General features: G+C 54.9%; 1 protein-coding gene across 1 annotated transcript; it reads left to right on the top strand.

Moving 5' to 3' along the window:
• Positions 1-1,021: 1,021 nt before the first annotated feature.
• Positions 1,022-11,170, top strand: EIF3K (eukaryotic translation initiation factor 3 subunit K). The gene is made up of 8 exons (XM_004441490.3): positions 1,022-1,178; positions 2,009-2,107; positions 3,326-3,446; positions 4,747-4,821; positions 7,238-7,304; positions 7,409-7,486; positions 9,290-9,415; positions 11,103-11,170. Exons 1-8 carry the CDS (start codon positions 1,120-1,122, stop codon positions 11,132-11,134), a joined length of 657 nt encoding a protein of 218 aa, XP_004441547.1. The 5' UTR covers positions 1,022-1,119; the 3' UTR covers positions 11,135-11,170.
• The last annotated feature ends 2,575 nt before the right edge of the window (positions 11,171-13,745 follow it).

Raw genomic sequence — 13,745 nt, 5'->3', positions numbered from 1 at the left:
TGAATGTAAACCAGATGCAAACTATCTTAATTGTGACTTGGGGGGTGCCCTAGCACCCCCCTCCCCTCCCCGCCAGCGTTCTGTTTCTGGGCGGCGACTAGGAACCACAGTTGAACCTCTGCTGAGTGCTTGAGGGTTTGGCCACAACCCAGAGATGGCAAGTCTGCACAACGACGGCCATGCAGCGTACATTACTGTTCACTTGGGGCACACACACGCGCTTAGTGCTACTCCCCTGTGCGGTGCGCAGACCAGTCGACGTGCACGTGCCTGGATACCTGTGTGCACACATGTGGATTTACCCAGAGCACATACCTCCACATATATGACACATGCGTGTGCATTCAGGCCTGCAGTGTGCAGAATTTGTACACACATAACTCATGATGGCACACATGGGCGCTCGCCTTCACCCACAAGACTGGAGCCTATGGGGACTGGGCGCAATCCGGCGGGGTCCAGGAGCCCCTCACTCCAGACCCCGCCGGGCAGAGCACAACAGATTTGCAGGCCCCTACCCCTAGAGTTAGGGTGGGGTATGGGGACCAGACTCAAGGCTTGAAACTGCGGAGCTCCCGGTCCTGCCTCGGGGACCCAGGCCTGGGGCAAAGGGAACTTTAGAGAGCACCGCCCTCGGGACCTGGTCAAGGCCCAAACGGAAAGCTACTACGTGCATCCCAGTAGTTCCGTGAGTTCACGGCCGCGCGCAACGCGACGTGCGCGCACGCCGTTAGAGCTCCATCTCCTTCCTGGCGAGTTCGCGCGCACGTCCTGGGAGCTAGAACTGGCTACGCGAGGCCCGGGAAAAGCTTAGCCCCGCCTCCTCGCCTGAGACGGCGCCTGCGCACTGGACTAGACGAAACTTTCTCATGCCGTTGGTCGAGCTCGGGTGGAGCGTGTGCGCACGCGCCAACTGCGCCCGAGGGGCAGAAGTCACGTGACAGCCGGAAAGCGTGGCGGCCGCCGCAACAGCCGTCCCCTTCTCCACCCCCCGGGGCTGGCTGGAGGGACAACAAAGACGTAGTTCCGTTTCCGCCGCCTCTTCCTTTTCCGGTCCTCGAGGACGCCGTGCCAGCCGGGTCTTCGGCTCCAGCCCCGGTGTGGGAGGCGACGGCAGTCATGGCGATGTTTGAACAGATGAGAGCGAACGTGGGCAAGTTGCTTAAGGGCATCGACAGGTCTGAGCCCGGTTGGAGGGAGCGCTTCTGGCCCAGCGGGGTGGAGGAGAAGGTTTTCGGGGACAGCAAGGGGTGGTCAGGGTCCTGGGCTTGCCCTGGGGTGGCATTTCCCCGTTGTCTTGGAGACGTTTCAGGAAACAGCGCTGCAAAGGCCTAAAGGCAGGAGATAGTCTTGTCTTCCACCCAGTCCCTGCCTCTTTGTTTTAAAACTCTTTCTCTGTCCCTTAGTTTTCTCTCTCTCTGCTTCTCAGTCTCTCACTGTGTTTTTTCATCTCTCATTCTTTTCCTTTTATGTCATTCATTCAGTACGTGTTCGCTAAAATCTACTCTGTCAGTGCTGAGGACCAGAGGTGACCAGTACAGCTGCAAGTCATGATTTCCTGGAGTTCCCAGTTCAGAGTCCAGACAAACCGGCCAGTAGACAGTGATAGCCAGGAGTGGTCAGGGCTGTGATGGGGGAAGCCAGGCAGGAGAGGATGGGGCTGGACCAGAGTGGGGGCCTGGGGAGGGGAACAAGGGGTGGGTGGCAAAGATGTCCAGGAGGCCAGGTATACAGGCTGCCATGACTGATTGGCTGAGAGGCTGGGGAGGCGTCCTAGGAACGACCCAGGGCTTTGATGGGCTTTAGAGCTTAGCTTTAGATCTGGGATGTGGATAAGTTTTATTAGAGGTTATAGGGCTGATTCCAGACTTGGGTAGAGTAGGTGACCAGTACCAGATTTAGAGAGAAGAGAGGGAGAGAGGGAGGAGCAGGTTACAGTGCCCACCTGCACCCTAGTCCCGTAAAGTGACTGGCCTCAGCTCCTGTGTCCATCTTGAATCCCCCCTAGGTACAATCCTGAGAATCTGGCCACCCTGGAGCGCTACGTGGAGACGCAGGCCAAGGAGAATGCCTATGATTTGGAAGCCAACCTGGCTGTCCTAAAGCTGTGAGTGTCTGTCTCCATCCCGACCCTCTTGCCAGCAGGGTGCACTCCTAACACTGGGTGGGGTGGGAGTTGGAGTGGCCTGCAGGATGTGGCTTTTCTTGGTGTGCAAATCTAGGAAGCCAAGGAAGTTGGGGCAGGGGGAGGATGGTTTTTAAAATATTCATTACAAGACACACATACGGGCTAGTACATAAAACAAATAGGTAGTCTATCAAGTAATTATAAATGAACACTCACATCGTGATCACCATCCATATTGCAAAATTGAGTATTGCTAGTGTTTTGGGCCTTTGTCCCATATGCTTTGTGCCAACCACCCCATCCCCCACTCTAGTAACCACTCTTATGCTCTCCTGGCCTGCCTTTATGTGAGTTTACCACACATGCATGCATCCTGGTTAGCCTAGCTCAGGTTTTCCTGCTTTGAATGGGACACAAATGTAGTCATTCAGCACATGCTGTTCTGCGTCTGGCATCTTCCACTCAGCACTGGGTCTGTGAGATCCATCCGTTGTCTGTGTGGCTGCAGTTTGTATGTTGTCATTGCTGTATCGTGTTCCACTGTGCGACTGTGTCCTGATTATCCGTTGTTCTGTGGATGGACGTTGGGGTTCTCCCCGCCTTAGTGCTTTATTGACAGGCTACTGCCTGGGTGATTTTTACAGATTGTATAGCCTCGGTTTTGACACCTATAAAGTGGTGATAACAGCACTTGTATTTGTGGCTTGTTTAGATTGTTATTGGTGATGACCACTGTTTCATGAGCACTCACTGAACGGAGCTATGGTGCTATAAGCTTTGTATGTGTGAACTCACTTAGGTGCTATATTGCCCTTGTGAGGTAGACATGGTTGTTATCGTCGTTGTTATTTGCAAGGGAAGAAATTGACGTACAGAGAGTTTAAAGTAAGTAGCCCAGGGACACTCAGCAGGGAAGCGTATACCCACTACTCCGGGCTGCTATTTCTGTACTCACTTGTTTGTGATCCACGGAACAGTGTGTGTCTGACTAGCCACACTATCCCCATATACGGAGCAGGAAAGGAGGCTCAGGGAGGTTAAGGTCACATGACCAGAGAGGGCTGTGGTTGGGATAGGAGTCCAGGCATGTCCAGCTGCCAAGCTCTGGGCCAAAGCAGTGGGCAGCCTGCCTGGCAGCTGGTGAGGTCCAGGGACCCGGAGATGCCACTGTTGCTATGTCTCTGTTCCCCTTCTCAGGTACCAGTTCAACCCAGCCTTCTTCCAGACCACGGTCACTGCCCAGATCCTGCTGAAGGCCCTCACCAACCTGCCCCACACCGACTTCACGCTGTGCAAGTGCATGATCGACCAGGCACACGTATCCCTCCAGCTCCCAGGCTGGTGTGTGTGGGAGGGGGCGTGGCCTGGTAGATGAACTCACCTGGAAGTGGTCTGTCAGTTCAGCCACAAACACTGCGTGCCTGATCTGGGCTTCGCCCGGTGCTGGGTGGGGCTGGGACACTGCCCTCATGCAGCTCACTGCCCAGTGGGGGAGACAGGCCCCTGTCGGTGACAGCCTGGAGCAGTCAGGGCTTGGGGTTAGAGGGGCCAGAGGAGGCACCTGACCCTGTCTGGGTGTTAGGGAAAGCTTCCTGGAGGAGGGAGCATCTGAGAGATGAAGAGTCAGGTGAAGCAGCAGGGAAGGGTGATCCAGGCAGAGGGAACAGTACGTAGGGAGGCCTGGAGGAAAAGAAGAGCTCAGTGCTGTGCTTTAGAGGCAGTAGAGGAAGTTTGCCATAGCCGCACCACAGATTTCAAGGTGGAGTTTGGTCAGATTCAGAAAGGGCACTGGGGAGCCATAGAAGGCTTTAAAGCTGCAGAGTGATATGGGGAGATGTATGCTTTAGAAAGTTCCCATGAGGGTGCCTAGCTGAGTAAAGACCGCCAGGCAAGAGGCAGGAGTCCTGAAGAGCTAGATTGTCAGCTGAACTTCATTATACGTATCCCGTCTCTTGACGAACTTGGCAGAGTCCCCCACCCATGCTGGGCCCTGTGCTTGTACCTGCTGGATGGCGGCTGAGCTGAGACATGCTGGCTTACTCATTGAACCTGCTCTGCCAGGTGGTCCGTGGGAGTGCCTGCCTTCCGAGAGATGGCCCACCTTCCCCAGGGGTCTGTTTTGGTGGCTTAAAAAAAAAAGGCATACAATACGCTGTTAAAAGTACAAAAAAGCGTACAGTGAAAAGCAATAGAGCTTCCTCCCTCCCCTGTCCCACAGCCATCTCACTCTTCTCCGAGGAGGCAATAGTTGTTTGCAGTTCTTCGGTACCTTTCCACAGATAGCCTCTAGATGTGTACACGTGTGTGTGTTTATATACAGGTGTCCCCCCACCCAAGTGGTAGGCTACTATGCATGTTGTTCTGCATCTTGCTTTTTTCACAGTGTGTCTTGTCACGTTCTCCACCTCAGTTCTGTAAGAGTTGACTCGATCTCAGTGTGTGGATGGGCCGTTGTTGATTTCATTGTCCCCATCATCAGATCGTTAGCTTGTTCTCACCTTTGCGGTTACAGACCGTGCTGCGGGATACAGAAGGTGGGCAGGGAGGGACGCTCTAGGACTCAGCAGCAGCCCCCTCAGGCTCCCAGGCCATTTTTCCTTAACACTTCCTCCTCCCAGCAAGAAGAACGGCCGATCCGGCAGATTTTGTACCTCGGAGACCTACTGGAGACCTGCCACTTCCAGGCCTTCTGGGTAACTTCCCTTGGGTGCCGGGACGCGGGGGGTGACTGGGCACTCGGAGCAGACTGCTAAAAGTAACGACTGTGTACATTTCTGGCTGCCTGGTGATGAGCCCTGTGTGCGTGATCTCGTGGAGTTGTCATCCTCACGCGGCGCCAGGACTCCCAGGCCGTCCTCTGGGCCCACAAGGCTCAGGCTTACACACACACCCATCTTTCCTGCAGAAATCCTCCATCCTTTGAACGCTCTGTCTCTTTCTTGCTCTAACTGGAGCCCGGCCTCCACTTCTGCGGCTTCCCAAGTGGGAGGCCGACGAGCTCCTTGCTTCTCACCGCCTCTCCCAGACCCGTCTCCCTCCCCTCCTGAAACCCCCCAGCCCTGAAGGTCGTGTGTCCTCGCCTCCTGCCCCACTTGGTGGGGTCAGCCCCCAGGTGACTGCTCATCATTGCATGAGGGATTTAGCTGCTGCTCATTGCCACCCTTTTCTCCTCTCCTCATTCTCAGATGCTTGGAAAGCCAGATTGGTGATCCTCCCACCGCCCTGGCCTCTCGTTTCCTCGATCTCGTATCCTCCATGTGGCCTCTGCCCCTCACTCCCAGTCTAGCCTAGACCAGTTCTGAGCACACTGGACCCCTGAGGAGTTAAAAAAAAATACTAACACTTGAGTCCTGCCCTTGCAGAGTCCGATGTAATTGGTCTGGGTGTGATCTAGGCTGTGGGATTTTAAACAATTATCCCAAGTGATTGTGACGCCCAGCTAAGGCTGGGAGCCACTGCCCTGTACTTGTCTTCACCGATAATTGCCCTGTCCTCTGCTCATGAATGTCACACATTTCCACCCTCTGACCACTTCCTCCTAGCTTCCCAGCTCACCCCCTTGAGGTCTCCAGCCCAACATTCTTGGGTCTGACCAGCAGCTCTAGTCCTCTGCTCTGCTGCCTTCTTGAGCATAAATCTTGAGCGTTTCTCCTCTGATGAGCAAGACTGGAGAACAGCCCACCAGGAGCCCGTGGCAACGCAGATCCACAGTCCTCAGCCCCTCTGAGCCTAGGGTCTTGCTTCCCTCCCCGCTCTCCTGGACAGCCCTTCACACCTCCTCATCTGTCCCTCCCTTCTTCTCACCTCACCTTATGGTCTGGCTCCTTATTTCGTGGGAAAATAGAAGCAGCGAAGGCAGAACTCGCATGCGTTCCTGCCCTGATATCTGCCAACAGGTGACCAAGCACTTCTCTGTTTTAGTGGGTGACCTGTCCCTCCTCCCATCTCAGGCCAGCCCCCTCTCTACGCACTGACCCCCCCTTCCCTCTCACCCACTCGGGCGTCACCCCAGCGGCTCTCCCTGCTCTCTTGTAACAGCAGACTTGGCCTTCCTGGGTAGCTTCTGTCACCGTAGAACACCTGCCCTGCACTGAGTTCTAGCCTAAAGAAGAGAGCTCGCCAGCGACCTCCGCGTTCCCCGCCAGCTCCGCCTCCTGCCGCCTTTCTCTGCTCCGCTTACAGCCACGCTGCTGGCTGTGCTGCGTTGCCTGGGTCTTCCCTGGTTTTAAAGCGGAAAGTCTCACACCCCAGGAAACCCCTCAGTTGCCAGTGAACTGGGACTGTTGGTCACCCGCTCCTGGGACAGGTTGCCTGTGCTCAGTCTCCCCTTCTCCCCTGAAACCACTCCATTCAGCCCATGCAGGCTTTTGTGACCCTCTGCCCCCCAATTCCCACCCCACACACATGCTCCGTGAGACTGCTCTGTCGAGATCAGCAGTCGTCCCTGTTGCTGGATCCAGCAGGCGGTCCTCAGGCCCCGTCCTACTGTCGGCTGCCCCCGATAGGGCCCCTCACGCACTGCTCCCTCAAACCCTTTCAGGTCAGCTGCTCTCCTGGCTCTCCTCCTGCCTCACTGGCTGCTCGCTCCCACTGTCCTCGCGGGCTCCTCATTTCCCTCACCAGTGTTGGAGGGGCCCTTGCTGGGAAGGTGACATTTGAGCAGAAGCCTGAAGGAGTGGGGGTGCTAGCCACGGGGGAGGAGAGTGCCAGACCCGAGAACAGCCAGCACAAAGGCCCCAAGGTGGGCGGGCGCCTGTTGTGTCTGAGGAGCGAGGAGGCCCCTGTGGCTGGAGTGAGGGGGAGGTGACGGGCAGATCCTTGGGGCCTTGTGGGCCATGGAAAGACACTTGGCCTTTGCTCCGAGTGAGCCAGGAGCAAGGGGACGTGGTTGAATGTGGATTTGGGGCAAATCCCTGAGCTGCTGTGAGCCTTGGTTTCTTCATCTCTAAAATGGGCATAAAAATAGTGTCTGTTACATCATAAGGTAGCACACAGAAGGATGGCTGGCATGTGGGGTGAATGCTGAAGTGTTAGCTTCTATTATTCTTAATGTTACTAATATTAATATCCTTGATATTGTTGATATGAACATTACCATTCCCCTCACAGCAAGCCCTAGATGAAAACATGGACCTCTTGGAAGGTATAACTGGCTTTGAAGACTCTGTCCGAAAATGTAAGTCCCTCTCCGAGCCTGGGCTCCCCAGGGAGACAGGGTAGGGAGTGGCAGCAGGGTCCTGGTGTGTGGCTCTTCACCGTCTTTGTCCCTGTCATCCGCAGTCATCTGCCATGTCGTGGGCATCACTTATCAGCACATCGACCGCTGGCTGCTGGCCGAGATGCTCGGGGATCTGACGGGTGAGGCGCTCTCTGGGTCCCTCGTGTCCGTCGCGCAGGTTGGGGGTGGTCAGGGGCCGTGGGCCTCAGCCAGCTTCTCAGATGGACCCGTCCCTGCCTCACCAGGTCATTGTTGAAGGCCCAGGTTAGGGAGGAAATAAGGAATTGGTAATAAAGCGTTCCTTCCTTGGGGAGAGCCTACCACATTCATTCATGTGTTCTGCATAAATTAATTGAACGCCTCCTCTGTGCCAGCCACTGTTCGAGGCCCTGGGGACATGGCAGTGAACAAACGGAATGGCCCAGATTCGGTCTCATGGAGGCAGCAAAACAGATAGCAAGTTAAGATGCACATGTCCACTGGTGGTTCATGCAAGACAGCTCAGAGGGGGTCAGGGGGCGGGGGCGCATGGGGGTGAGGAGGGCACAGTGTTTGACAGTTACCTCAGTGGAGTGAGGTGGGCAGCCTGCGGGCAGAGCACACATGCAATCCTCAGGCTGGGGTGTGCCTGTCGTGTTCACAGAGCAGCCGGGGCGCCTGTGGCAGGAGCCTGGTGAGCGAGGGGGCGTGCCCAGGGCAGAGGTGTTGGCGGGGGGAGATCTTCAGATACTGTGGGGCCTCTTGACAACTTGGTCCTTCACCCTGAGTGAGATGGAGCCACCGAAGGGTTCTGAGCAGGGAGGGACAGGGTCAGACTTATGTTTCAAAAGATCCTTCCAAAAAGAAAAAAATACTGTTGGTATATATGGTTATTTTTGCAAAAAGAAACACAGGAAGGAAAATTTAAGAACTAAGGAGAAGGTTTAGTCCTTGGGGATGAGGGGTGAGAAGCGGGAGGAGAGAGATGGGGATGAGGTTACTCTGAGTATCTTCTTAGTTTTGTCTTTTGATCCAGATAGTTTTTTTGTGTGGGATTGTGGGGCTTTTTAAATTTACTTTTGTTTTTTATTTGGTAGAAGCTAATTTTTTTTTTTAGCATCCCTTTTTTTATTGTGGTAAAACATCTATAACGTAAAATTTTCCATTTTAACCATTTTTTTATTGATGTCATAATAGTTTATAACATTATGAGATTCCAGTTGTACATTATTTATCAGTCACCATATAAATGCACCCCTTCACCCCTTGTGCCCACCCCCCAGTAGAAGCTAATTTTTATTGGACACTTTGTGTCAGGCACTATATCAAGTGCTTTACATCGGGTAGATGGGTTATATATTTTAAAAGTGAAATTAAATCAAAAGGCTGAAACAACCCTCCAAATTAAATATAAAGAGAAGCAGTTGTAATGCTTATCAAATTGATAATAGTCACGCAGAAAAGAATTATTTCAAGTAGCAGAACAGTCTCTGGCCAGCCATCCTTACTGGTACGTTTTCTAAGGACAGAAAAGAATTGCAAAGAAGTTCTCAAACCTGATGCCATGGGCATATTGCTAGTGATAACGATGACATCATGATTTTGAGACCATTTCGTGTAGGTTATGGGGTAAAGCAGATAGATAAATGCGCGGCTGTTACTGGGAACCGAGATTTGCACTGGGAGAGAAAAGAGAGCTAGAGAATAAAAGGAGCTAAGCCAAGGCCCTGTGTTGGTAAGGATGCGAAGGCTGAAGGCTCCCTCTGGCTGCCGTCTGGAGAATGAACTCTAGAAGCGCAGGGCCGGCAGCCCGAGACCAGCTCAGCTGCTGCCGCTGTGCAAACGGGATACTGTGGCTTCTGAAGCAGTGGGGCAAGGGGGGTGCCCCGCCTTTGGCTCCGGGGCCCCCTGATACTGTGGGATTGGGGTCACCGAAGCCCCTGTGCTGCCTGTGTCGCCTGCAGACAGCCAGCTGAAGGTGTGGATGAGCAAGTACGGCTGGAGTGCCGACGAGTTGGGCCAGATCTTCATCTGTAGCCAGGAAGAGAGCATTAAGCCCAAGAACATCGTGGAGAAGATCGACTTTGACAGTGAGTGGTGGCCCGAGGCCTCAGACCGTGGGGCTGAGGGTGCCCTTGGACAGACCACGGCTGGGGCCTGAAGGATCTGGGTAGATAACTTCTGGTTCAGGGCCAGGAACCTGCCCAGGGAGGAATGGTGGGGGGTGCGGGGTGTCCTTCCCTGGGACTTCCCCGGGCCTGAGGCACCTTGCAGGGCTCTCCACACCCTTACTGCTCCCGGGGACTCTGTCCTTAGGGCTCTCGGGGCTCAGCCCTGGCATCTGCTGAAACACAGCAGAGCACCAACTGCAGGCTCTGGAGTCGGGTTAGCTGGGTGGGGATCTTGGTTCTCTCCTTCGTAGCTGTGTAGCTTTGGGCAAGTGATTTCACCTCTCTGTGCCTCAGTTTTCTCATCCAAAAAGTGGAGATGGCAGCACCGATAGTTAGGACAAACACTGGTAGTCCTTTACACTTACTAAGTCGTTGGTCTTCACATCAACGTGTAAGGTACGTGCCCTTATTATGAGTTAGTGACTAATATCATAATACCCACCTCGTGGAGATATGAGCGTGAAGCGAGACAGTCCAGGTGTGACACTTGGCAAAGAGCCAGTCACAGTTCAGTGAGTGTAACCGTTGTTGTCATTGCCGTCACACACACGTTGAACTCACACAGACTCCACTGATGACTCATCTGAGAAGAGGGTGAAATAGTCCTTCAGTTAGCATGCGCGCGCTCCCCCTTCTGCTCACCACACCGACGTCTTGGAGTGAGTGAGACCCAGGGGTGCACCAGTGGGCTGCTCCCTGGGACCCTGGGTCTCCTCCCCACCCTCTTGAATGGGATTCTTTTTTTTTTTTTTTTTTTTTGTGAGGAAGATCAGCCCTGAGCTAACATCTGCCAATCCTCCTCTTTTTGCTGAGGAAGACTGGCCCTGGGCTAACATCCATGCCCATCTTCCTCCACTTTATATCGGATGCCGCCACAGCATGGCTTGACAAGCGGTGTGTCGGTGCGCGCCTGGGATCCGAACCAGCGAACCCCGGGCCGCCGCCGTGAAGCGCACGCACTTAACCGCTTGTGCCACTGGGCTGCCCTTGAATGGGATTCTGGTGTTTTAAAGATACATCCTGGTACACTGTGGCTTCTCGGTCCAGACCAGCTAATTTGGTACCTAACTGAGGAACAAGATTGAGTGGGCAGTCGTCTCTGCACGTGGGGACCGTGGACCCCCAGTCTAGATGATATGCGCCCACTGTGTTGGGTTCTGTGTGAGAGGTCACTGGAGCAGAGGGCTCTGCAGTGAGGACATGCCGGTCCAGCACTTAGAGTGTCCTGCGTGTAGTCCAGAGTAAATGGTCATGATAGTGACGATAATACTAAAAATAGTGACTTACTGAGCACCAGGCAGTGTTCTAAGCACAGCATTTAATCCTACCATCCTATAGGGTAGGTGCTTCACACAGATGGGGAAACTGATGCTCAGTAACTTGCCCGGGGTCACCCACCTGGTACAAGGCAGAGCTGCGATTTGAACCTAGGCCTCCTTGCTCCAGAGTCCAGGCCTTTGCTGCCCGAAACTGCCTTTGCGATGGTGACCAGGGCCCCTAAGGCATTTATGGTCTGAATTGTGGGTGCTGTGGTTGGTGGCTGGAGGTTCGTCTCCCGGGAGGCTCTTCCCATATTGACTCTCATCCTGCCTTCTCTTCTCCGCAGGTGTGTCCAGCATCATGGCCTCCTCCCAGTAACTGCAGGCCTTTAATAAAGATTTGTTGACTTCTTAACCCTGCTGTCTCCTCCTGCTCTTTGGCTTCCTGCCTCTGCCCCTCGCCTGCCAGAGGGAGCCCAGGAGTGGGCCTCTGCGACTGTGCTGGAGCTGCCTGGGTTCTGGCTGGGGCCCCCCAGTGGCACCTCCTTTGCCCTCCTCCCCTGCCCTGCCCCAGCAGCCGAACTCCCACCCCCACCTTCCCGAGCAGTCAGGTCACAAGTGGGAGGGCAGGCGGCCATGAGTCAGCAAGGAGGGAGATGTGAATGGGCTGAAGGAGCCCAGCCCTGCAGCTGGGGCTGGCTTGGGCTGTTCCACCCCTCTAGGTGAACAGGGCTGGGTGCCTCACACATCCGGGCACTAGGGGCCCTGGGGCAGTGGCTGGAGGGGTGAGTAGGGGAGGCAGGCCTGGCTGCTGCTCAATCCACTGTGTGTCCTTGGTCTGGTGACTCTCTCTGTTCTTCAATTTCCTCATCTGTGAAAGGGGGAGAAGGGTGCACCCTTGTCAGAATCATGAGGATCCCGTGAGCTCTTGACTGTGAAGGTCTCAGACCAGGGCCTGGCCTGTTCTTGGCGCTTAGGAAAGGAGAGCTGTTCATTTCAGACTCAGAAAGACTTCGTCCCCAAGGTTGTAGACTAGTCCCCAGCGCTCTTCTGTTTGCAGAGACTTCACAGGAAAATCGGGATTTTCAACCCCGCCGTGCCTCTCCATCCCTGAGTCTCATCCTCCACCAGCCAGGAGGCCTGGTTCATGTCACCTGATCTTAGCTGGGTTGGTTATTCCCCGTTTTACACGAGGCATTCCAGACCTTCTGGCAGAGTGACCTCGGGCAGGTGTCTTCCCCTCTGAGCCTGGTGTCTGCAGGAAAAGGGAGTGGGGACAGCGGTGACTGCCTTTTGGGGAAAATGGAGGAAGTCAAATGGCATGATAGGTGCGCAGCCCTTAGTGTAGACGGGTGGCTGCCCTGAGGGAGTGGCTCGCTCTCGGATCCAGGGTATGTGGACTTTGTGGAGGGTGCTGGCCGTGCCTGAGCTGCCAGCCTTCCCAGCCCTCCCCGCTCCACTGCACACACACCCGTTCTTCGTCCGAGGGCACTGGCTTGGGGAGCCAGGGCAGGGCAGGACACCCTTTGCCCTGGGCTCCGGACCTGAGCGGCAGCCAGGAACTAGGGCGTGCCCAAACCCTGGGGACAAAGGCTGCTTCTGCAGCTCAGGACTCAGGAGCCAGCTGTCAGGGGGTAGAAGGGGAACAGACTGGGGGGCTGCTGCCCACCCATTTGGTTGTGTGAATTAGCAAAAGGCACCCCCTCTGGGTGGGCACAACTACCCCTCACCCACTTGGCAGGTGCCCTTGTGTAGGCTACAACCTGCGCAACTGGCCATGGCCGCTCTGCAGGGGAAGAGGAAATGACCTTTATCTCTTGGAAGCCACATAGTGTCCTGCTTCCTGATCTGCTTTTGCTCCAGGAGGATCATCCTTGGAGCAGCTAAGAGGAAGACTGCTCAGTTTGAACCCCAGCCTAGTGGCTTTGGGCAATTAGTTAACCTCCCTGTGGCTGTTTTACAGCTGGGGAGAGAACCCACTGTAGTAGTTGCTGTGAGTTAAGGCTCTCGAAGAGAGAAGAACAGCATGGCACATGTAAGAGAACATGAACTTAGCACCTGTCTGCACCCTCAGCTCAGGGCTGCTGTTCCAGCTGCTTCCATAGCCACCTCTAGACATCCCAGTATCTGTTCGTGTCCCACCCTTTGAGGACAGCCCTCTCTCCTTTGGCCTGAGTACAGCACTTAAGTTCTGACTCAAGTCTTGAGAACTTCAAGAAGTGGTGGTGCAGACATGGTGGACCTAAAGCTATGGCCCATTGGCCATAGCCCTTCCCTCAGAGCCCCTTCTGGTCTCTTCCTGCCCCCTCTGAGCCCCTCCCTGCTGCCCCTTGACCTTCAATAGACAGCGGCTATTATTACTGCACTGACCGTGGATGGCTGCCAGGAAGTGGCCTCGAAGCTGGCAATTAAAGGCAGCCTTTAATTTAAACCTCATTGGCTAGGGCCAGCCACTTCCATCTCCGAGCCCTTGGTCTGGGAGGTTTCTCAGTGTCCACCCGGAGCAGGCAGGCAGGGGCAGATGGCCCATTGCCCGAGAGGCTCTTCCCTGCTGACCAGGCCCAGCATGAGAGTCCTGGGCTTGTTCTCCAGGTCCCGCAGGAAGAGGCTGCCTGCCCCAGCTCAGCCCAGCCCAGCTTTGGAAGCAGCCAACACTCCTGGGTCTTTGATTAGGTCCCGGCATCCTCTGGGAAAGTGGGCTGCTGCCCAGGCCTTACCCCCCTCCTTTGCTTGCTGTTGGGTCCCTTCCGGTGCCTTTGAGAGAGGTGGGGAGAGCCTTGCAGCTCCCATACCTGGTGGAGCTGTCTTCCAGTCCTCATGCCCAGAAGTTGACTGTGACACAGTCCCTGCCTTTTATACTGTCTGCCAGTTCCCGCTCGAATCTAACCCAAACCCTTACCGTCTTACTTTCCCTGAAAACCACACCCTCAAGTCCTTTTCTGAGTTCGCTAAACTTCTTTATACTCCTCTGTTTCTCAGGTCCCAAGCCC

The sequence above is a fragment of the Ceratotherium simum genome, chromosome 33 (assembly GCF_057802395.1).
Source record: "Ceratotherium simum simum isolate JZ-2026a chromosome 33, ASM5780239v1, whole genome shotgun sequence".
NCBI lineage: Eukaryota > Metazoa > Chordata > Mammalia > Perissodactyla > Rhinocerotidae > Ceratotherium > Ceratotherium simum.
Note: the sequence above shows the minus strand (reverse complement) of the source record. Positions and strands in the feature narration are given on the sequence as shown.

What these genes read in the sequence shown, in the direction of transcription:
- EIF3K (XM_004441490.3), top strand. Translation starts at nt 1,120, where the DNA reads ATGGCGATGTTTGAACAGATGAGAGCGAACGTGGGCAAGTTGCTTAAG. An exon ending in GCATGATCGACCAGGCACAC is followed by an intron (nt 3,447 to 4,746) that starts GTATCCCTCCAG and finishes TCCTCCTCCCAG; the next exon opens with CAAGAAGAACGGCCGATCCG. An exon ending in GCCACTTCCAGGCCTTCTGG is followed by an intron (nt 4,822 to 7,237) that starts GTAACTTCCCTT and finishes TTCCCCTCACAG; the next exon opens with CAAGCCCTAGATGAAAACAT.